The sequence below is a fragment of the Maylandia zebra genome, linkage group LG3 (assembly GCF_041146795.1).
Source record: "Maylandia zebra isolate NMK-2024a linkage group LG3, Mzebra_GT3a, whole genome shotgun sequence".
In the NCBI taxonomy this organism is placed as follows: Eukaryota; Metazoa; Chordata; class Actinopteri; order Cichliformes; family Cichlidae; genus Maylandia; species Maylandia zebra.
In genome coordinates, this window is record NC_135169.1 from 33,200,708 (window position 1) to 33,225,503 (window position 24,796).

The 24,796-nt window shown below is 41.3% G+C and overlaps 1 protein-coding gene across 3 annotated transcripts in view; it reads right to left on the reverse strand.

Annotated features, from left to right (window-relative positions):
* The window catches only part of svep1 (sushi, von Willebrand factor type A, EGF and pentraxin domain containing 1), a 120,213-nt gene that overhangs the window by 36,010 nt on the left and 59,407 nt on the right, over positions 1-24,796 (reverse strand). For all 3 annotated transcript variants that reach the window (XM_076881725.1, XM_004574155.6, XM_004574154.6), the window contains exons 4-10: positions 15,574-15,732; positions 13,632-13,811; positions 10,760-10,939; positions 7,755-7,949; positions 2,628-2,746; positions 2,136-2,265; positions 883-990 (exon numbers count right to left, since the gene is read on the reverse strand). In XM_076881725.1, coding sequence (XP_076737840.1) covers positions 883-990; positions 2,136-2,265; positions 2,628-2,746; positions 7,755-7,949; positions 10,760-10,939; positions 13,632-13,811; positions 15,574-15,732 — 1,071 coding nt within the window. The remainder of the gene's footprint in view (positions 1-882; positions 991-2,135; positions 2,266-2,627; positions 2,747-7,754; positions 7,950-10,759; positions 10,940-13,631; positions 13,812-15,573; positions 15,733-24,796) is intronic.

Sequence of the window (24,796 nt, forward strand, 5' to 3'; positions counted from 1 at the left end):
AAGGAAAACCCCACACATCCCAGTATAATATTTATATTTACGTAATTGGGCTCTCTGTCTCTACTTTTTGCACTTGTGTAAATGTTCAAGGTCATATTTATGCAAAAATACAGAACATTTTTCTTGCAATCGTATTCCATAATGTTTTCTAGGTTTACATTTACACTGTCTTAGAGAGGAATCGGTTAAGAGCAGCTCCATGAAATGTGAGTGATTAGTCTCGAGTCACCACAGAACCACAATCACCGCACAACTTTACTTTTTTTATGCCAATGAACAACACTTCTAAGAACTGTCACTTAGGTGAAGTCCTTATGCTGTAAATTAAACAGATATTTTTCTAGTGGGTGTACTGCTAGAGCGTCAGCTTCACCTAGACAGTGATTAATGTCTTAACATAACAACTACAATCACTCTGATTAAAAAAAGAAAAAAACCCACAAACATAATGAACTGACAGTCCAAAGCATTTGACTCGAGTACTGCATTTGCTCGCACAATTATCCAGACTGTGTGAAAAATGGGTGGAATGAGCACGCATTCCCACAGAAGAACTTTTTTCATAGCAATAACACCTGCTTCTCTCCACTGCCTCCATCTGTTTTCGCATTAATGATATTCGCAGACGCTGTAACAGCTTCATTTGTCCGCTAGGCCCGTTCTCTCTCTAAACACAGACGCGCTAATGAGGCGTCCATGCACCCACTTACAGTTGGTCCTCTATGTCCAGTGTCCTTCACCGTTATTCGCAGAACCTTCTTTTTCCAATCTCCCAGAGGAAAAGATCCTGTTTAGCCATCATCGACTGAGACAGTGGGTGGAGCAGAGTGGAACAGAGCTGCAAAAGAATAAACGGTCTAAAGAAGGAGCGACCAGACATACCTGAGTTGTCGGAAAACTGCGGGACTTCCCAGTCCACCGCCGTCTCTGCGTTCGTGGCCTGGATCGCGGGCGGTGACCTGCACCTGTCGATGACCGGGGGCTCTGTATCTGGAGGCAGACAGAAAGTAAGCGCACAGACAGAGAAAACTTGTTAAAGTCACATTTCTGAACGCCAGTCACTATAAATAGACTAAATCAGGCCGCAAACTCAATAATATTTAGGTACAAAGGCATTTATAGCAAACAAAGAGCTGAACAGACGATAAAGTGAGGAAAAAAAAACGTTGGGGAGCCGAGTGCGACTCTGTCATCTGACTTTCTCGATGCAGCAGCAGCAGAGAGTGTCAGAGGGCACGAGTTGAACACATGTCTCTAATAAAAAACCCACAACTTTCCACCAACATAATAACATATGGAAATGTTCACAGCTACCATGCTTGGGGTTTTTCCCCCGACTGCAGTGATTACTGGGTGGCTGACATGGGACACCCCTGTTATTCACTCTCAACAGCAAACAGTGTTTGGCACCTGCTGGAGCAGAACTTACTGCTAAGTTAGTCAATTAAAATCTCTGAAAGTGCTTCGGTGAAATCACTGAAACAAACTGCAGCAATCCAGTAACAAACTGGCGGTAAAGTGTCCCCACTGAGAGGTGACGAGTTTGGACCTTAAAAGACACTCACTGTCTTTACCCTTTTTACAAACTACGTCCCACTGTATCAGCATATTTATCCACTAATTATCCATCTTTCTTCTTCCACTTATCTCACTCAGAGTCATCTGGGAACTTGAGCCTTTTCCAACTTTATGGAGTCACAACTTAGGGACCCTCTAATGCGTTTACTATCAGGTCATATGTCAGCCCGCCCACTTCATGTTGCCAGTAGTTATTTCGTCCATAGTTGCTTGAAGTTGCCAATCATATTCACTTTTTATAGACAACCATTCACACCTACAGCACGACCAGTTTACAATCACCAGTTAAACTAACACACATGTATTTGGACTGCGGGAGGAAGTCTGAGTACCCGGAGACAACCACACGAGCACGGAGCATGCAAACTCTGCTTACTAAAAAAAGGCACTTTTTATCATTTATTTGATTCTGTATAGGACAGGAGCAGTTGTCCAAACACAACATAAACGCTGTGTGACCGAATTCTCTGCCCCCCCCTCGCTCTCTGTAATCTGCCACAGGCCACATGCAGCATCCATTGTTTGGTTTTATGTGGTCCCCAGAAGGATGAGCTCACCGATGACGGTGACTGTAAAGGAGCAGTTGGCCTGATTTCCAGAGCGGTCCGTAGCAAAGTATGTGATGGTTTCCTTGCCAATGGGGAAAAGCTGTGGAAGACTATAGACTGGCTTCGCCTGGACCACCACCTGGAGGAGTGAGAGACAACAAAATGTGAAGAAGAAGAGAGTCAAACTGCTTTCAAAGCAGGAAGCTGAAAGCTGAATAAATTAGAAGAGATTTACTTTTGTGCAAATTAATTGAGAATTTTACAAAACAGCCATGTAATCTATCCTACCACATAAAGTAAACCACAGAATGTCACATGCCATGTATGCAATAAATACTGTACTTTAGCTCATGCTTGTGCCCTCTTATCATATGTTACAGGTTTATTGTGGATACAACAAACTTTTGATACCAAGGGCGGGAAACCATTACCCCATAATTATCAAGCTATTCTAGAATTAAGTAGCATCTAATTTGACTGTTTTTTACTCAAATATCTAACCTCTTCTTTAGAGTTGTCCGTGGCATTTGGGACGTTCCAGCTGACGATGGCCGTGCCGCGGCGCTCAACTGTCCCTGCAACAATGTTGTCGGGGCACTGTAGCCACGGTGGCTCAGTATCTAACAAGACAGAGGGACAAAAAAGGTGGAGAAGAAGAAGAGAATGAAATTGGATTCAACTATTGCAGATGTTCCTTCATCATAACCCGCAGACATTGACCTCAACCTGCTCCTCATTATCGCTGATAGAGCAGGCGTGTGATGTCATATTGCCCCCAACAGCTTAAAACATAACAAGGCAGTTTGTCATTGTTGATAAGCAATCAAAGAGAGAGTGAGACAGCACCACTGCTCGTGCTCCAGCACCACTAGACCTCGCTCTTTGATTCTGTGCAGTCCAAGTAAAGACACGGAATAAAAAGCACTCTTTCTTGCTTTTACTCCAGCTCAACACTCCCTTCGTCACTCCCAGCACATCAACATGCATCAAGCTCAAATGAAATCGCTGTTAGTTCTTTGTTAGAGGTATTGCAGTCTAGAGGTATTGATTGATAATAACAGTGGTATCTAAATATGAACGTTTCACCTCCTCGAACTGCCTGATTAAGACTCCAGCCTACTGACAACTACCTGCACCTGCAAAACACTGTTATCCTGTTACTTACACTTCAACGTCCACCAACATACCTGCTACTGACCCCAAATACGTACAATTTTTAAGTAAATTGGCTAAAGGTGCTGTTGACATGAAATTCTTACCAGATGTTTGTGATTAGGTACAATAGTATGACCACCAGGTCCTCCATTTGCTACCACAACAGCCCTGACCTGTCGAGGTATGGACTCCACTAGACTGCTGAAGGTGTGCTGTAGTATCTGGCACCAAGATGTTACCAACATATCCTTTAAGTCCTGTAAGTTGTGAGGTGGATCGAACGTGTTTGTCCAGCCCATCCCACAGATGCTTGGTTGGGCTGAGATCTAAGGAATTTGGAGGCCAAGCCAACACCTCAAACTTGTTGTGCTCCTCAAAACGTTTCTGAACCATTTTTGCTTTGTGGCAGGACAGATTATCCTACTGAAAGAGCCATCAAGGAGTACTGTTTCTATGGAAGGGTGTGCATGGTCTGCAACAATGCTTCATCATTAGACTAGATCTTCTCCCATTCTTCTATGGTCTGGTTCTGATGCTCTGTGTATTCTGACACCTGTCAATTTGAACCACATTGAACAATTCCAGCTATGTGAGCTACAGTAGCTCGTCTGCTGGATCAGACCACACGGGCCAGCCTTTACTCAATGTAAACCAATGAGCCTTGGCTGCACATGATCCTGGCACAGGTTTACCACTGTTCCTCCCTTGGAACACTTCTGTTGCTGATCAGTGCCGACCAGGAACACCCCAGAGAGATGCCGTTTTGTAGATGCTCTGAACCAGTTATCTAGCCATCACAATTTGGTCTTTGCAAAACTCAATCAAACCCTTACGGTTGCCCTTTTTTCCTGCTTCTAACACATCAACTTCGACAACAAAATGTACACTTGCCCCCTAATATATATCACTAACAGGTGCCATGATGGAGAGATAATCAGTGTTATTCACTTCACCTGTTGGTATTTATTCCAACATATTTGCACCGCTGCACCTATAAATACAAATATGCCACACATATTGTCTATTCGGTTATGTAAATTGAGAACAAAGAAAGCCCAATTCTTTGTTTGTATGCTACACATATGTGGCCAATGAAGCTGATTCTGATCATGAATCCTGTAGCAGTAATCTGATATTGTGACAGAGTGAATTGCTTATATGTTTTTACAACTCTATGAAGAGAGCCAAGGAAAAAAAAGTATGTTTTTGTTTAGCACTCTAAGCTCGTATGATTTGTTGTTTATGTGAGTATTGTAGCACTCTCCAAACACCTCATAGTGCAGAGGTAGATAAAAGTCAGAAAGGCTTTGAACAAAACCAGCTTTTGGTTATAAAAGTTAAGATTGTTTGAAGGGAAAAAAAGACAATTCCAAGATAATTATAGCCCTCTCTGAGCAAATTAGCTAGAGTTATGTTGGTTTGTAAATCCACTGGTAAAAAGCAGCTCCAGCAGCCTGGACGACTACTTGTGAAGACAGTGCCACACAACTACGACTCAAATGTCTGTGCCACATAGAGCTGGTGTTTACTAAGGTTCAATAATTTATCAAAAATAAATAAACCTCATATCAAGTGTCTGTCAAACATTTGACAAACCTAGCTTTTAAAAGCTATCTGCACAAAGTTCAACGCTTTTACTTCGATTATAATAGTCTTTTCCCTTAGATAATGCACAAAACCTCTCATTGTTCCAGCAGGAAACAGCTAGGCACTGTCAGGACGAAGTTTAGCTTTATTTGGAAAAAACCTTCAGCAGTCCACCTGCTTGGCTGTCGGAGCCACCGTGACCCTTGCATGAAACATTTTCTTCCTTTGTCTCATTCTCCATACAGCATGGTGTAATAATGAGAAGCCAGCACAGTTCAGCTGAACGCAGTTCAAGCCTGCAGGAAACAAGCTCAGCCTCCAAGAGCTGATTTCTCCCATCGATCGGCGGTGGTCATGCCTGTTGCGTTATGCAACAGAGCTGCTCCCATCTGGACCCGATGACCCATCCACTTAGGCATCCGTCTCCGTTAAACACTAACACACTTGAGCTCAGATCGAATCCTTTCATCTTTATAACAAGGGAAACATATTTCACTCTGGGTGTCATCAACATGAAGTGAGGGGAGGGGAAGGCCAGAAGCTTTAGTCGAACACTCTCATCTTTGTAACAACTTTTCTCGCGCTCGTTATGTGCCGCCCATATTGCAGCTCTCCTTCTTGATTCTTTCCAGCTAATTTACATTTTCTTTTTTTTTTTATATATCTTTTTTCTCCTCCCTCCAGCCCATTTGTGTCTGACAGTATCAGAAAAACTCATCTTCTCTCTGCCATGTCATTTTAAAACACCTACAGATGACTCATCTTCCCCTCTCACCTCCCCGTCCGCCTTACCTCTCCCCTCGTTTTCATCTTTATGGCACCTCTTCCTCTCCTTAATGACACAAGTTCCTTCATTAGCAAACTTTCTCCATGAGGAAATGAGGGTACTGAGGACATTTGGGGTGGGGTGGGGGGACAGAGAGCAGTTCTGCACCACCTGTTTCACCTGCAAGGCATCTGGAGTACTGCAGTCTGTTATAATGATCTCCAGAGCCCAGTCTGAGCTGAGGGGATAGACTCGAAAGCTCGGACACAGTATGGTTTGAGTTAGTGACCCGAGGTCTGCTTTAAGGGGGGGAGATTAGCTTCATACTCGCCTTTGGAAGAGCAGAGAAAAAATAACAGAATGGAAAAATTCTCACTCCAAGTTTCCTCTTGTTTTTCTTTTCATATCATCCTCTTTCTCCATTTATTCTCTATCTTCATGTTTCACTCTTAACAGCACTTCTATTTCTGAACTGCAAATACAGCTCCCTGTTAAAAGCTCCCACCCATTCATGCCATATAAAATCAACTTTTGACTGCATTTATCACATACGACACGCAAAACTACTAAAAAAAGGTTGGCAGTCAGATGCGGCAGTGATTTCAAGTCAAGTTTCTAATAATGCTGTATCTTGTTTTTCACAGGAATGAAATGGTCTTAAACAGAAATCTTAATCATGAGGCCTCGGGGGTGTTTGTGTATTACTCAGTATTGGAGGGAGAAATGCAAAGTGCTTTCCTCTTCTTCCCAACTTTATGGCTAAATAATCACCTGCTAATTTTAACCACACACAAAATGACAAAATGGATCCCCATAGTTCTGCTACCCTAGCAATGAAGCTTATTTCAGCTCCCATATTCACAAAGGGTCATCACAGCAGATGGCTTTGCATATTTGATTCGGCAAATGTTTATGCCAGATTCCCATCCTGACATAACTAGGAACCTTAGCTTATTTAAATCTGGGCAATCTCACCTTCAAGGTCTTCTCTTTGTGTGCCTCTGGACTGCTTCCAGCTTAGCTTCAAGGGATTTCTGTTCTGACAAATTGCACTTTGGCATCTGGGATTTTATCTTTGCAGAGTTAGCAACAAGTAACTTCTCTGTCAAACTGCCTGAAGTTTCACTGGTTATGATAGCTGGGTCTAGACCTACAATACAATTTCTTCAGGGAAAAAACAACTGAAGCTGTCTATCTATAATGCAGGAATTCTTCAACCACAGAAATACACTCTTCAGTTCTCACCTGCCCTTCTCATCATATCATTTGACAGCAGGAGATCCTGCAAGAATCAGGAATGCACAAGTGATCCAAGCAGGAATCACAAACAGTTAAAGTGGTACAAAAGTGATAACTCTGAAGCATACATAGGCTAAATTTAAATCAGATGTGTTTTTTTACATTTTAATTGGCAGAGATGCAGAACTTTTTGACCACACTTTGGTGTACCGACGTGATCCTTCTGCATCTTAGAAAGACAGGAAATGTCTGTATTTTCAAAACGACTCCTTTACATAGTCAGGTCTATAAGTATCTGGATGTCGCCTCCATTTTTCACACCTCATTGAGAGTTCTAGTGAAGTAGGAATCTAAGTTTATTATGTGCTTAGATTGTCCTGGATTAATGAGGGAGCAGACCTAACCTGGCCAATTGTCCAATTACTTTTTAGCCTGTGAAAATGGGGGACTGTGTATAAAAAAATCCTTAAAAAGAACAAATCCAAAACAAACACTTTTTTTTAAGCCCTAAAGTCTGCACGTCAATCGCATCTTGATTGTTTGATATCTTGACTGCACTGTGGTGGCAAAATTCCAAAAATACTTCTGGACCTGAGCATACAGGCCCTTCTTCTACTCCAAAGTCATGTGGAGAAACAAAATGATCAAACCTAACTGTAAACTCCATCATTCAGCCTCCAGAGCTTCAAGCAGAGGGGTCTTGGCCTCTGTATTTTTTACTTCCTTGTTACAACTGTAGAGACAATTTACAGCCACTGCAGCTTTGACCGCTGCCCTGACCGTAGTCCTGCAGAAAGGAAAGATAGATTCCCTCTTTAGGAAAAGACACACACACACACACACACACACACACACACACACACACGCACACACACAGTTACCTGTGCAGACAGCTTTATAGACATTGGCTGTCCAGTTCCCAGAGCTCAGGCACACCGCCTTCCTGTTCCCCTGGAGACTGTAACCTGGACGACAGTTGAGGAGGCAAAAAAAGCCTGGAGACACTGCTCTTCTCCCACAAGCAGGAGGGGACAGAAAGATGTTCTTCAGAGTCACGATGGGAGGGCAACGCACCTCTGGGTGGGAAAGATCAAGAGACAGATTATCAATCTGTCTCTTGTTTGTTATTAAAAGTAGCTGAAAAGATTTCCTTATAAAGATAAAACTGGGAAAACACTGAACAAAAGAGTGGAAAAAAAAATAGAGTTGGAAGATCTCGACCGTGTTTCCTGTGTGTTAACCGAATGTGATAAAATCTTCCTCTGAGCTGGCTCCACCATAAACGGCAACAATAAAGCTATTCTCGGCCGCTGTGTATCAAAAACTGGCACGGAAACGACAAACATTTGGTCGGAAATCAACTTAAGAAAGCGCTGACCGCAGGGCTCGTACACAGGAGGCCTTTCAAGCATTTCTGGAGGCCAGTGTGGCTTTTTTCTTGATGACGGATAGATCGTTTTCATTCTCTCCCTTGCCAAATCTCAGTTTCATTGGCTCTAGCTGTAGCTGCTTTGCAGGGAAAGCTCACTCCGAGGGATATTCGACATCGGGGATTACAATCGGATGAAAAAAAAAAAAATCTATCTCAGCATCCTCTCAGGGCAGCCGAGCTGATCCTCTTTCACCACAGAGCAAGCAAACACAGAAACAAACCAACGGCAGCCCGCAGAGTCCTCTTAGTTGTGCTAAAGTCTGCAGGAAAATGCAGAGGTGGCCAAACAAACAAGCAGCGGCTCACTCAGTGCAGAGACTGGAGTTATTGATAAAGGAATGGAGAGAGTTTTTTGGTAGCAGATGGCTCAGGCGTTTTTAAATAGTGCATCTAGCTGGTTGGTTGGAAGTGAGTCAGCACCGGCCGGAGATTTGTGGCTAAACGCTCTCACACTGTCCCTTTTTTGTGTGTTCGTGTGCATGACCTGGGTGCTCTCTGTGGTGGGCACTAGTGTGTGCGACTATTTTGACTTAACTATCAGTTTTGGAGTGTGTGGGTAATTTTGTGTTGTGTATATGTGGTAACTGTAGCTTTGCTGTGAGAAAGCAGATGTGTCTTGTGCCATGGCGGGTCTCTGCGCAAACACGCCCCATATGTTTAACCGCTGTATATGCGTGTTTACATACGCTTGTAAACTACACCGTTTTTTCATAGGAACCCAGATCGGGGCCATTTGTTTGATAGATTGTCTTTGTGTTTTTTCAGCCAGACACGTTTCAGTAAGCAGAAGCAAAACAAATCATGCGAGCGCTCAGTTGAATGATAGTCATGCTGCAAGACATATTTACTGTCAGAGAGGACTGCTGTGTATCTGAGTGAAAGCAAGGCTGGGAAGATTTATTATGGAAAACAATGCTAATTCAATAACTGCATGAATAAATCGGATTTAACTCCACAGATGAAGGAATACTAAGACTTTGACTGAAGACAAGTCAAGATGTCGCTGTAATAGATGAATTCTCTTGGATACGATGTGACGAGGGTTATTAAACTGGGAATGAATTATTTTTAGCCCAAAATGGGGAAAATACAGAATGTGCCACTTTGTTAAAGTCCTGGAATAAAACAGTTTGGTGCCAAAAACAAAACCACACTTGAGCACACAAAAATAACTGAACAGGCAGCAGGTTATGTCTAAGCAGCAACATCCATGGCTGAAAAATTAAGCCAACAAAAAAAGTGCACAAAAAAACAGTTCCTCGTGTGTCCATCACAAATACGCAGGTTTACACCCTGATAATAATACAAATTGACTCTTCGTGGCAGCTGGGGAGGAGTTTAATTTCTATAACTCACCAGCTTAAAATGTAATTAGACCTAAAGTTTACAACTAGCTGTCACCTCAGCTAATCTGAGCGCTTTCAGGCTGTTTGACTTGTAAGTGGTGGATAGAAAAGCCAACACAAGGCCGCTCCTACATGCTGAAGGCTAATGTAGGAACTCGGGTTTGAGTCCATCCCAGACCAATCCCTGCATATCATTTCCAGCACTCTCACGCTACTGTTCAATTAAAGCTAAAAAATCCAAATAATAACTCAAAGAACATAAATCGTACATTTTTAGCTACCTGTAACACGTAGAGCTGATTTAAAAATTGTATTTGTGTTCAAAGCTCTCTATTGTTCAGCTACATGATCTTTTGGCTTCACTTTTTGCCTCCGTTACTTCTCTCAGTGCCCAAATCAATGCTTTAGCTGTTATTGGATTTTGACACTATTTATTTACAAGCCCAGCTCTGATAAAGTTGGGACGATGCGTAAAATAAAAACTGAATGCAAAGAGTTTTATTTCCATTTTAAGATGTGACAACTTTTGATCTTTAGTGTATTTATATTGTTTGTACTGCCAGTGATTAAAAGTCTTCAAAGATTTACGCTAATGAATATTATTCTGAAATTATTCCACCATTTGTAAACACAGTTCTTTTGAATATTTCCTTCTCTAAGATGTTGTTTGTAATATCCAGTCACATTACTGACCTGTTAACAGTTAACCTAATTATTTGCAAGACTTTTTAAATGGGTTAAAAGTCACTTGATTTCACTGAACCAGACCTCTCGACCACACTTGATAACATTAACAGTATACTGCAAGTTTCAGCTGGAAATGTAGCGCTACAGCACCGAAAAAACAAGATGCTGGCAGATGAATCAGTAAAGCCAAAGGTTCAAAAACTCTCAATGCATCATCACAACCAGCTGTGGGGCATTTTTCTTTTTTTATTCTTGCAGTGAATGTTGGAGTCATGTTTTGTAATCATATGTTGCTTTCAGATATGAGGTTTAGAAAAGCCACTGATATAGCAAATTAAACCCATGACAGCACGAAGCCGAGTTTCTCCATCTTACTAGGATACGGTGTGAGATAGTGGCTGACAGTGGAGTGAAAGCTTACCCACACACCGAGGTTGGGGCCCACTCCATTGGTAGTTTGCCTGGCAGGTGAGTTCGGAGTCTCCCTCTAATCTGTAGCCCCGATCACAGCCCACCTGACACACCACCCTGTAGGAGCCAAAGCTGTTGCTGCAACTCAGGAAGCCGTGCTGGGGCAGGGACAGGTGCGGGCAGGAGCGTACTGCAAAGATAGGAGAAAATAAACAGAAGAACCCAAACCAACAAAACAGAAAAACAAAGTCTGCTTTATTTATTATCATATTCAGCTGGATCTGTATCTTCTGTTGCTTGGGTTTATTTTGCCACTTCTATCTATTTAATTTCCTGTTGAGACACAGAGGGAACAAAAGGTTCAGAAAAATAGGAAGTGTGGCCTCGAATAATGACAAACAGTGACAAACTGTACATTTCAAGATAACTTAAACACAAAATATTTGATTATTTTGTTTGCTGTAACTGTTAAACACCCACAACGTGCAGAGGAGGAGTAAACTGCAGGGGTGTACAGCAGTATGTGTTTGCTATAAACTGTGACCTATGATTTAACCCAAAGTGTGAAAGTCCCGAATGAAATAAACAAAAAAAATCCTGGTGTGTGTGTGTCTGTTCTGAGTTATGCTGAGGTCTAGAAAAGGGTGTGTAGTGTGTTATTTCTCATCACCATCCATAGACAGACAGGCAGTTCAGAGTAGACCCCCCCGTCTCCCCCAGGGCTTAACTAGCTGGGAGGTCCAACAGTATGTGGTAAAGACTAGACTCAGAGTAACACATACAAGCAGACATATGCACACACACATAGGAAACATATACCCAAAGCCACATACTATAAATCTTCAACACACACCCTTTAGTATTCAGTGTCTTGGTATTTGTATGAGTCACGCTGCTGCCTTTCTGTTAAAACTGGCACTTTCCTCATTAATCCTTTGACCTTAGCTCTCTCTTCTCAGCTTTCTTTCCGTTCTGCTTCCTTCCGCGCAATCTTCATCCTCTTTCTTCATCCATGAGCAACCTCTCTTTAATTGAATCCTCCCCTACCTTTCTTCCTCTCAACATCTGGCCTGGCAGAAAAGCAGTAGTCTCCCAGTAAACGTTGATTCCTCTTTCAGTCTAAACACATATGATCTCAATCTATGCCGAGAGAGCTTTACGTGCTAACACACACCGACTGTGACTTTTAGGAAACTCAAAGCAAATCAGTACAAGAGATCGAGACACGTCTTACATCTGGATGAAGTGATTTAGGGCTACAGAAATGTTTATAAATGCTGGCGGGCGTCAGAGGCGAGGCGATGCTTTGATTAGGGTTTAATGAGGAATTATATGAGATATGGTGTGGAAGAACCTGCTGCGATCAATCACAAAAGCTTCTGTGTTTCAGTGTCATAACTATGCACCCTGAGTACTGTATGATGAAATATGTAAAGCACGTCAGACACATTTAGCTGCGACTATATCAGAACAGAGCAGCATTATACCACCATGCATTAACACTACAATCAATCAAGAAGCAGACTAATCAAAAAGCCTTAAACGATGAGAAGATCACTACAAAAATCTTTTTAATAGCCCATCTGACTTCGACATTCGACTACTGCCTCACTGTTTACTTTTCTTCTCAGTTTTTGAGATATGATGGGACATTAGGGTGCAGAGAAAAAGCTAGACTAAATACTGGCTGGGTGATATTTAAAATAAATCCACAAACGCACACACAAATGAACGCTGCAAAAAAGTACCATACGTATATCATCGTGCCTGCTTTAAACGGGCTTGTGTTTGTAATGGCATGGTGTTATATGTCGGTAATTTATTAAAGGCCTCTCACTTAAAGCTTAATAATATAACGGGAACCTATTACGCTTGCTTCCAGCTGCATATTTTTATTCTTGGACTCTAATAAAAAAGGTCTGCATGAATCACAGTTCTTATGGCGCAGTCACACTAGAGCAAAAATATGACGGCCACCTCTGCGTGACTAGGAGTAAATCGGTGGCTCACCAGTGACGTTGTTACATTTTTGGCTCTCTGAGAATCTTTGCATATAGTTGCAGCAACCAACTGGTTACCCAGAAGCGGTTTGTGGAAACCCTCAAACTCAGGACGGATACTTTTGATGGCAGGGCGATTGCTCAGGTTGTCTGATGGGAGGCAACCTGCCTCCAAACAACTTCACTCTGACTCAAGGGGATTGTCGTCAGTCTGCACCAATGCGCACAACTCGCCTGTGATGCATCTCTTGGTATTGGAGTACTCAAGTCAGCTGGTTGTATTCTGGTCATATTCCTACAGAAAAGGAAAGTTGCTGACCGCCTGCATCAATTTGCAGGTAAAATTGCCTCCCAGTCTGCAGTAACGACGACTCTATTTATGGAGGAATTTCTGGTTTCGATCTGTAAGCTTCAGTTTTAGAGTTGATGTGATCTGTTAGGATTTCTGTGTATGTAGATCAGTTCTGGTGATTCTAAATTGCCCATAGACGAGTAGTCCAGGGTGTACCCTGCCTCTCGCCCTGTGGCAGCTAGGATAGGCTTCATCCCCACCTCAACCCTGAACTGGATAAGAGGAAGAAAATGAATGATGGCTGGACGACCAAAACTGTGAAACTGAATATCTGATCCCTGAACTTTTGGTTCACAGACATGTACTTGGGCACATATGACAGAAAAAAAGAAAAACCATTTAATCAATCAATCAGCCAATAGTTGTTTTAAAAGAAAATTAAAAAGCTTCTTAAGTATGCTGATTTTCACAGCTGTGTATATTTCTCAGCTGAAAGTCTTGAGGGATTTTTCATCAACAAAAGTTTCATTGTGTGATGATCCTGTGATGATCATCATTGTAATATTACATGCATCAGGCTTTCTCCTCACCTCTGCAGCTGGCCGGTGTCCCTGACCAGGTGCCATCAGCCTGGCAGAGTCTGATGCCGGTTCCCTGGAGGTCAAAACCGGGCTCGCATCGCACACCACAGGCCGCGTCAAAGTGGTTGTTACATACATTCTGGACAAAGAAGCCATAATCTGGGGGCAACAGTGCTGGACAATGTATCACTGAGGAGAGGAGAGGAGAGGAGCGGGTGAATTTTACATTACAGCTAACACACAAACTGACACACTATGACAGAAAGTTGATTTTGTTGATAAAAACTGAATAAAAAAACAAGTAAGCAGAAAATTACAGCATATCAACCTTCAACACTCTATTTTCTCTTCCTGCCTGAGAAAGTAGAAAGCAGTGCATGACTGTGGTGATTAATGGAGCTCAATGTGTTCAGATGAACTGCTGTTTGGAAATCACTGGCTCATTCTTCGAGGAATGGGAGGACTGGCAAAATTACTGGATACATGATGCTGTCATCCCATACCTCTGAGGAATATCTTGTTTTTTTGTTCCAGTTAATTCACCAGATTATCACTTCATTTACTGCCCTTCATGTTTTTCACCACTATTCCTGAAAGCGATTACAGGCCACAAATTCCTACTTCACGAAACATATTTCTCTGTTAGGAAGCATGTTTATACACATTTTAAAATGTGTGTTCACCATTACAAATCACATGTTGGGGACAGAATGAGAGCAGGCTAGGACGCTCAAGAGACTTTCAACCTAAAGAGTTTTTGCCCTGAATACAGTTAGAAAGATGTTTCATGTCTCATCTGAACGGTTTCCTCAGTTCTAATAGCTGTTGGAAAGCTCCAGGTATTTAACCTCTAACGAAGCTGAGTACCTGTGAAGTGGCTGTTTGTTGTCCTATATGCAGGAGACAAGTATAGGAGAATTAAACAGAGGAGAGGAAAAGATACAAGGAGGCAAAGTGGGAAAAAGCAGGACACTTGTTGGAAAACTATGGAAGCTTGTTTCGGCCACAAATTTCAAGTTCGTTTTTTTTATTATTATTTTAACTTCCTCCTGTCAGAATTGTTTTATTTTTTATTTTTAAAAAGGCAGAAAAAGGCTTCCATAGGAAAATGGGTTGGCTAATATGGGAAAAAACTGATAAGAACATCGGGAGGACAAACAGATGATCTGAAAAAATGCAGGAATGAGACACAGGCAGAAGAATAAAAACAGGAAGTAAACCAACAATAAAAAGTCCCACTGGAACATGAAAAGTAATTAAAGCATGATGCAGAGAGAGGAGAACACAGAAGGCTCAGGATGACATTTTATTTAAAACACACTGAAAACTCATACACAACACAGGTTTCATGATATCTAGTTTGTAGACAAATAAGATAGGATAGACTTTGTCCCTGAGAGCATATTCATCCTCTGCACCAAGGGATCAGATCAAATCTTTTAGATGAAACCTGGTGCGATCACATTGGGGTTCGTACCCTCCAATATCCCCTTGTGATGCTTTGAAACAAACAGATAAATGTTTTGCCTTCTTGTTTTTGAAGCTTCACTCACACACACAACTTACTGCAGTTTTATATTGTATCATTAAAGCTCAGTGAATCTATCATAATCTGCGGTTCGCCTATGCAGATTAAGCAAAACATTCAAAACAATTGTAATACAAGAATATTCAAATAATAGATGGTCTTGTAATAGAAGCTCTGGTTCAGGTGGGCTGAACAGGAAGAGTGCAAGTGGGGATTTTTGCATGTGAATATTTTTGCTCATGCAAACAGCTTAATTAAAAACACTGTTCTTAAAGCTAGAAAACACTAAAAACACTGTGTAACTCTCAATATTCAGAACAGCAGGACTAAAGTATTAAAGCTTTTAGAAAGGCAACACAGAAGAGACCATCATCCTGTTTCACACGTATCCACTTGCTTATTTAACGCATCGGATGCTTTTACCTTGGCAGGCCATGCCCATTGGCTTATAGCCCGGCTTGCAGACACAGTCGTCGGGGGAGGTGCTGCCAGGCTGGGAGGTGTGCTGGGCGTCAGGGCAGGGCAGGCAGGTGCTCACACCTCCCGGTGTTCCCTCTGGTTTATAAGTTCCAGGTGGGCATGCTGTTAAGATGAGAGATACTGCAGTTAAAAAACAAATCCCTTCTTAATTTAAACACAAGTAAGACACAAAGAGACATCTGGTAGGAAAAGCTGGACGGGCGTGTACAAAATGAAAGTTTTGCTGAAATGAAAAACTGTCTGACGACTGCAAGACATCGAAAAGCTTCACGGACAGAAGTGAAAAATAGCTTCGCAGATTTATGAGCAGACTTTAATCATTTTCATGTCTGGACATGTAGCAGTGGAAAATCTGGCAAATATGACAAAATGATTCTTCTGGCAAGGTAAAAAAGAAGAGTCCAGCTCAAAGTTAATTATTCCAGGCAGGGAAAACTTTTGTGGCACTGAACACCATCTTTATTACAAAGAAATGCAACAATCAAAGAAAGCTTTATGAGCATCTAAACCCAGTTATGCACATGGGAAACATTAGAAAATCCTTTTTGATCACCTGCACTCATTCACAGGATGCAGTGTGTTTCCTATTAGCATCACCTGAGTCGGATCAGGTCACAGCACGCTGTGAGGCTGAATGAGGAGGAGGGGGTGGGGTCGAATGAACCTCGTTAAACCTTCTTTTATTCATAGATCAACTTCTGAAAACGGGTGCAGTGAAAATGAATCAAAATAAAGATACTTTCTCATTTGGGTTGTAATAAAGAGCAGATTACCTGATTAATGACATAATTCACTGATGTAACCTGCAATGACCTCATAAGTCTCTGATGTTTAACTGCTTGGAATTACCTCTAAAAATCAGATTATGATTATTTGAATTATGCTGTTACTGGGGACAAGGGCTCTTACCAGCTGTTATCTTGGTACTTTCTCACAAACGATTATTTGAGCCAGCAATTCCCATAATTCACTGTGATTACTGGTGTATTTTGCAGTAGACCAAATGAAATGTTTTGTTTTTGTTCCTCTGTATCCACTGTGATGGAAGCTGTAGTCATGTGATCCTTGAAGATCTTTTCAGTTATTTAAGATTGTACACAATTTACCATCACGTCCTCTGGTAGAGTCAGGAAAACGCTCCCAGGATTACCTGCAGAAGTAACACTAACTAACTCTTGTAAAATCGAACCAGGTAGACCTTGAAGTCGGGCTCAGCCACAGTCCCACAGATCAGCTGATCTCAGTGCCAGACCACATTAGCTGATGGCTCACCCTTCTCTACATCAGAACAGCAAATCTCTTACAACGCACAGATCTAATTGGTTTATTACCATTAATCCCAACCCTACACTACAACAATATAAATATTTGCTCTTAAAAAAAAGATCTCTGACGTCTAAACAACAAGCTGACAAAAAAGTAACTGAAATGTTTCAAAAACTCTTTATATTTTTAACAAAATATCGAAATATTTTTGAGTTGTCAGTCTCCAAAACACAGGGTTAGGGGGAAAACACAGATGATTATTTCCCTCATGGTTACATCACTGCTCCCAAATTGTCTGCTTAATGTCTGAAGCACTAATTTTAACCTGAATAATTTTATTGTATCAGATTCTTAATAAATATATTTAAAACAATACCGTCATGTCATGTGCTGGTTTCATATCAAATATGTGTTGAGACAGAGGTTCAGTGATTGGTTGGCAACCATGCGGCAACCATCAGTTGCTAGGGAAAAAATGTGTCCCAGACTGGTTGGCAAGTGGTTGTGGAAGGTTGCTGCACTGAAAAGCTCCTTGTGTTAGCTTTGGTCACCAGCAGTTCACCTGTAGTTTGTAACACCAACTTGGACTTTCCAACCTTTGCCAATTACTCGCTAAGCGGCAGTAAAGATGTGAAGAGTGCGATCTGGAAACAAAGACCATTCACTTTCAGAGTAAAAGCTGTACTTTTGACAAGTATTGGCAATAATAAGACACGGGTTTCACTTTGGAGGTGAACGCTCTCCTTTTCCGGTATGCATGGCTCCGTTTCAAGTGTCACTACCGCTCAGTGTTACCTAGCCAGTGTTTTCAGACAATTTTCGCATCTACACAAATTATGGGTGATTACGGCAATCTGGTAGCAACTAAAGCAATGACTAGGAGGCTTTTGATGCACCACTCTCTTTGCGACTGACTTCACCCAGCAACCACTCGCCATCTAGTTGGAGAAGACCCCGTCCCCTAGCACTGACTCACCTCTGGGCCTGTGTAAATGAGGACTACAGCGGTCCTGACTAAACTATGATCATCATCGACAACCCCACATAATCAAACCCACATTTCCAGGAATTACTTATGACTTATGAATAACTCTTAGTGTTTAAGTGAGATTGCGGTTACAAGCTGAAAGAGTCGCAAAGATTCATATTGAGAAAGGACCAAAATATTGGAGTTAATTTGTTAATATAACAGTTGTCATTTCATTCCTGGCTGCTGCACCGTTACAAATGTCACGGTCTATTCAAGCGCTTCCAAGAGTTGTTTGCATTAATTGGAAAAACAAATCCACAACACTGACGACAGCCAAATCACAACAGGCTCCAGAGAGGAGGGAGTTTCAGACGGTTTAATTTGGTGCCGTGTGTTTAAAACGAGAAAAATCATAAAGTCTCTAGATCCACACCCACACACATCGTTTAAACACGTTTAATACATTTTTTAAAAGTACATCCACGTGGGATATCTGATGGGATTGAAAACCCTTTAATGTTAGCACCAAGACTAATTATGAGCTTTAGTACTATTTTAAATAGAAATGACAGCAGTGGGAGCAGTAACGAGGTCTCCGGCTTTGTTAAAGAGAGACATTTAGCGAGCAGGTTTAATTATAAAGTGCAACAGAGAATCGACAGTACTAATATTCTTCACAACTCATTTACTCGCTGCTAAGCCAGAGGCCAGGTGTGACTTTCCACTGCTGAGCCAGTGCCAGCCTGGCCTGTCCCGACACTCGCTCCCTCCTCCTCGGCTGCTGCAGGTCAGCCAGGAGATGTTAACCGACTGTAAAGCAGGCACCGGCTGCTGGCACTGAAACGCACCCAGTAACCCACATCAAAACACACACACTCAAAGAAAAACCATGTGGCATACCTGCCCTGGTGCAGACAGCATGGGTCTGCTGCTCTCGCTTGATAACAAAAGCAGCTGATGCGTCTTCTCCTCAGTGTGTTTTTGAAACTCCGAGGAGGCATCTTACATAAGACGTAACGACAGCTGAAAGTGTCCTCTCTGTGCGAGTCCTTGGGAATCTGTTTTACGGCTTCATTTAAGGTTTACAGGAAGCCTAGTTAGTTTTAATGTGAATAATAATTCACCCAGTGTGCAACAGTGGAAATACTGTATCTGAAAAATATAAAATTTCAGTTCCTGGCAGGATGCATGTGCTGGCAGGTAGAAGTGCAGACACATACATGATGACTGTACACACACACACACACACACACACACACACACACACACACACACACACACACACACACACACACACACACACACACACACACACAGTGTATAAGAGGAAAGGATATATGATGAAAGAACAAGCAGCTGTGACTCCTAAATAAAATGCTTTAAAAAATGGAAAGTTAACACACAGAAAACTTTGCGAACTTCCTTTAAAATGCATCAGAGCTCCAAAAGGCAGACCCCATATGGATACTAATTGTATTTGGATCCTGCTGAATTGCACAGCAGTCAAAAATCTCATTTTGGGTCCGTCTGCTTATTGCCTATGGCTGTGAAGTAAACTCTGGTGCACTGTACCCTTCATTTAGAGAGGAAGTGAACCGTCAGCAGCCAGATGACCATGAAACAGAAAGATCCCGCTGTGTTGGGACTGGGCTGTAACCATGTGGAGGGACGGCAGCTGGTCAAAGAAAACTAGTGTACCCAGTAATGATCTAAGGAAGGAGAAGAGACGGTCTCTGATCTGAGGCTGCTTATTTGAAGTTAGAGCAATGTTTGACTAATAATGAAGAGAAATACCCAGTAATAATATATGCATTTAAAACGAGCAGCTGTCTAAGTCTAATGGTGTCATGGTGCACAAGGGAGAAATATTACTTTAATAAAGGACGTTGTGAGACAGCCAAACACATTACAAGAAAACAGGCAGATAAGATAAAGAGCCTTTATCGAAATGGATGCGTGTTTTCCCAACGAAACACGTCTCCTTTATCTTTCTGTAAAGTGGAGGCCGACTTTGATTCTCTCAGCCGCTGACGTGACCTGTCTGCTCCACCCAAAACTAAACAAAAACTATGAGTAGACGGGCGATGAACTGATTCTACAACTGTACCGAAAACTAAAGTCATAGACCTCAATGTTTATAAAAGGATTTAAATACATCTGTTTTAGGTCAATTCTACTTCCACAATCCTGTTGTAGTAAAAATTCACTAGAGCAACAAAAGTGTGTTAAATAATCTGCAACCTCTGGGGCAGAGGCACGAATCCAGCGCAAAAGAGCAGTTCCTCCAAAGGCCAAAAAACAAGACCTTCAGGTTAAACCACAAACAGAATGAACAGAGATGCTGTGACATCATCGATTGGTTTCTGAAGGCCTGTTTTGATGCATCACGATCAGCGTATTCACTGTTGATTCATTTTGAAAGATTGTGGTGAGGCGGGGCAAATCTGACTGTAAAGCCACTTGTTCAACGGCCAGACACTTTTCAATTCAAGTGGTCAGAGAGTGACTATCATGGGTACAGGATAGCTCTCCTTTTTGAAACATGGCATGACCAGGATTTATTAAAAAAAACCCACAATCCAGCAGGAAACTCAGCCGACAGTGTTTACAGAAGTCAGAAAACCGTTAACCCCTGGACCTCTCTACAACTGGAAGTCTTTCTGCAATTAGCAGACGGTATAAAACATGGGCAAAGCTTCCAGATCAGAAAATTAAGCCAGTGCAGAAGTGCCTTCAACCTTCCTTCTACCTAAAGGTTTTAAGATCTTATGGTATCTGTGGAAAAGGACTTCCAGTCCTATTGAGGTTTCATAGACATATGACAACTAACCACTTGTTGTTAACTTTGAATGTGTGACAATCAGGGTAAAAATGTAAGATCAAGTAAATAAGGCTGTAGTTACACAAGGTTTAAACTTAGAGAGTGTTTAAACAAGAGAGGAAAGTTTGAAAATGTTCATGCCTGTCTGAGAAAAGAGTATAAAGTGTGTAGTGAGGGATTATACAGCTTTATAACATCTATAATAATTGTAAAAAATAAAGCTACTTCACGGATTTCACCTATCGCGGGTTATTTTTAGAACTTAACACCCGCGATAAACGAGTGACCAGTGTATTACCCAACAGGTTGGCAAAAACTTCTGTGTGATTAGTTTAGTTTTTTCTCATCTCAGCATTTCATCCAGGTTGATAACAGCGTCTAGGAGGAGTTAGAGAACAGTAAGAAACAGGTTTTGGTTTCTACAGCTCACATAGTCCTCACAGCTCACCTGTTTACACTGTTGTAATACTTAACGTTGTGCATTACTGGAGGCTGGTGGATGCTGACATAGTTCACTGGGTATCATGTTTGCAGTGCTTATTTGATAAAGTGATTATTTGATGAAGATAAATGTGGCTTATCTATGCTGTTTATTCTAAAAACTCTGTTCTTCTTTTGTTGTGTTTTGCATGTATATGTTAGCACTAATTAGCAGATGTGTCTGTATTAAATGGAAGATTTGCAAATTAAATCTGAAGGAATTCCTCACAAGCAAACTCTCTACATCTGCTTCCTGTAATGATCATAAAAACAACAACATGTTCCCCACTTTAGTAGAAACAGCCCTCATCACTGATAGATCAGGGTCAAACTTTACTTCTGAAAACAAAAACTTCTAGCTTGTGAGAATTAACTGTCTAAAGCGTCGCTAACACATATTACAGTAAAGAATAAGAATACACTCTCTCAGCATTAAATATTAAGCTGAAAAGAAAATGACAAAACCAAGCACAGGCACGTTCATCTGTTAAAGTCTTCTCTCTTAATATGAAGTAAGTCATTTAAACTGGCAGACATGTCATGTCCGGGAGCCAAAGTTACTATCACACGAGAATCTTTTTTTTTTTTTTGGTCTCAGGGGGAGAGACTGGGTTCGATTAGCCGGGCCTAAAAACAGACCGGGACGGAAACGATGAAAGGAGATCCAGAGGGAAAGCGAGAACATCTGCCTCCTCAGCCACAAGGACAAACAGGCAGAGAGGGAGAGCGGTTTTCATCTGAGAGATACATATTCTGCTTAGTCCAAAAAAATCCACAAACACATGCTTCAAAACACACAAGTTAATCCATACAGTACTTGTGCAGCCACTGCTTCCCACATGCTATTCTGAACATAAATCTTTTATGTTTTACAACAAACTGAAATAAGACTGTAGTCAACTTTGAAACAATCTGAAACCTCAAAAAAGTTGAGTCATGTCAGTCACTGTGGTTGCTAAGTCACTTGGCAACACACTTTTTAATTACTGACTGAAATTAGCACTGAAATACTCCAAGCTGGTATCAAACAGACAGCTGTTGATTTAGGTTCTTGGGTAGAGGTTTCGTGGTCCTCGTGGTTTCCTTTAGCTCTTAGTCATTCCTGGTGTTGGCCTTTATTTTTCACTTATCTTCATGTTTCAGTGAAAGCAAGCCATCTTTTGTTTTTTTCTTGCTTTATGTTTGTTTTCATGAATCTCGTTGTGATTTTCTGCTTTTCTATTTTTCCCTCCTTTGAGACTGGCTGTCCAGAGGCCTGTACTACAAAGCACAATTAATAGGTTAGCAAGCGATGTAGGGTTTAAGATCAGAGTTTTCTGCGTCTCTTGTTTTTACCTGGCTAAAATCACCATGGTAACTGATGCCCAGCATCAGGAGCTGGTTATGTTCAGATTCCCAGTTTGAAAGTTCCACAATTTTACTATTAATTTTATTTACTGCATGTTTTCTTTGATATAGATTTACCGCTGGATGTTTTCTGTCCGCATCTTGTAAAGCAGTAGCTCACTAAAATGAAGCCCAGCTTTGAAATTACAGCAGTGCAGACTGTTTGTTGCATTGTCACTGAAATGTGCATGTATTCATTTGGTGATGGGGAAATGTATGAATGTGTTTATACTTGGTTCTAATCTGCTGGAATTGCAGCTACTTCAACAAAGAACACACAGAAAGAAATAGCTGTCACATTAGAAATAGAGAGTAGCAACGAGAGCACACTCAACAATAAAATAATTAACTGGAATTAAAGTGTTAATTTTATCATCGCTAAATCCCAATATTAACAAATTTCCTGTAGTATTAATTTGTCTTATTTGTAACATTGTTGCATTTTACTGTTATATTTTTAAATTCGTTTATCACATTTTTGTCACCATCATCTAATAACATCTGTGTTTAGAGTAGGGGACACTCATAGGGATCATTTTCTGCCAAAGAAAAGATACTTGTTATCACTGTTTTAGGTTTTATTGAGCCAGCTAATGCTGACTAAAGAAAGCCTGGCTGTGTTGAGCTTTGTTTGTAGTACACTCCTCAGGTTACGTGTTAACCATAAGTTACCACAGTGATTTAGCCAACTAAAAATACAACCACTTTCACAACACAGAAAACTCTGACTTTAAACTCAACATAGCTCGGCAAGCCATTAATCTTGCTTTGCAACACACCCTTGGGGGTTTGCATTTGGTCAATAAATCATCTGTTTACTTTGTCTGCCTTTGTGTCCTATATTTGGGCCCACAATATCCCCTGACAAGAAGCTTACATCAAAATACTCATTTCTTAAATGATACAAAAAAAGAACATTGTACTTTTCAGAGTAAGACAGTGAAAATGTCATTATGCGACTGGCACAAAAATCCACACACTGCAATGACAAGGCTCGCAGACAGAAAACTATGTGTGTCATATAAATTTTGGATTTAGGAAAAATAAATGTTGATGACACAATGGGTAGCTAACAAATCCAATAATAAAAGTGCAAAATAGTCCAGCCACCCTGTAATATTTGTGATGCTGTGACCCAATTCTGTGTCTGCCTTTTGTCCTCAGAGCAAAACAATAGGGACCAAGGAACTCCTGCAGTACTGCAAACAGGCTGCCAAATCTGGACAGAGGCCTGGCCATTTGTGGTCAAAGGCCCTCTCACACGAGAAATGCTGTTAAATTGGAGCTGAAATTCCAGGGTTTCCACTGCAAAAACAATGTTCACATGCAAGGAAACTTCTCCTTCTTAGCCAAGGTTTCCCATACACACTTAAGAAGCATAAATAGACAATGGAAACAGACAATTAAAATATATAGTCTGGGCTACACAAACAGACACTCACATAAAACCCTGACAGGCACATGAAGGAATGCTTGAAAAGGTTCGAATATTTCACCTCAGGTAAGTGGTCCATGTATACATTGGAGAAGGCAGAATACCTGCATCTTGCACAGAAATGATCTGGACCACCAAGGAGGCTGAAACTGGTGGAACTTAACGATGTGAAGAACATAAACGACCAAAACACAAAGTGTTTACCCATGAAGGTAAGAAAGCTAAACACATTCAAAATTATTGGCAGATTAGTGACACATTCAGTTGCAAACTCCCCCATCAAAGCATTAAAATGGCCTCATTTACTTGGGGTTTAATCCAAGGTAAACCTGACAGGTAAAACCGTCAGGATTTACTACAGAGGTGCGGTATAAATTCTGTGATTGAAAGGCATGAAGTTATTTTTGCAGCTGGCCTTACTGCACATGTGCTTGTGGAAGTTTAAGAGCTCTTCAGAGATGAGAGCACTTACAAGAATCACACAGTTGTTACTCAGGTTTTCTCTATATGGAAGATCATCGAGCATCAGGATACATGGTTGAATAACAGAAGAATTTGGGAATTCCTGTTGTACAACGAAGCTGTCATTTTCAAGTGCATCAACAACAGAGAAGTGATGCCAAGAAAAACAAGAGGAAATTACAAATACAAGGTCAACAAAAATCATTTCCTGGAGAAGTGGCCCTCAGAAAGATAACAGAACCCTTCTGGCTCTAATAAAACCACACTGTCGGCAGTTTATTATGAAGCACGGTGATTCCTGCAGCAGGTCCGAGACGCACACGTGACGCCTCTCCTTTGCTTTTTG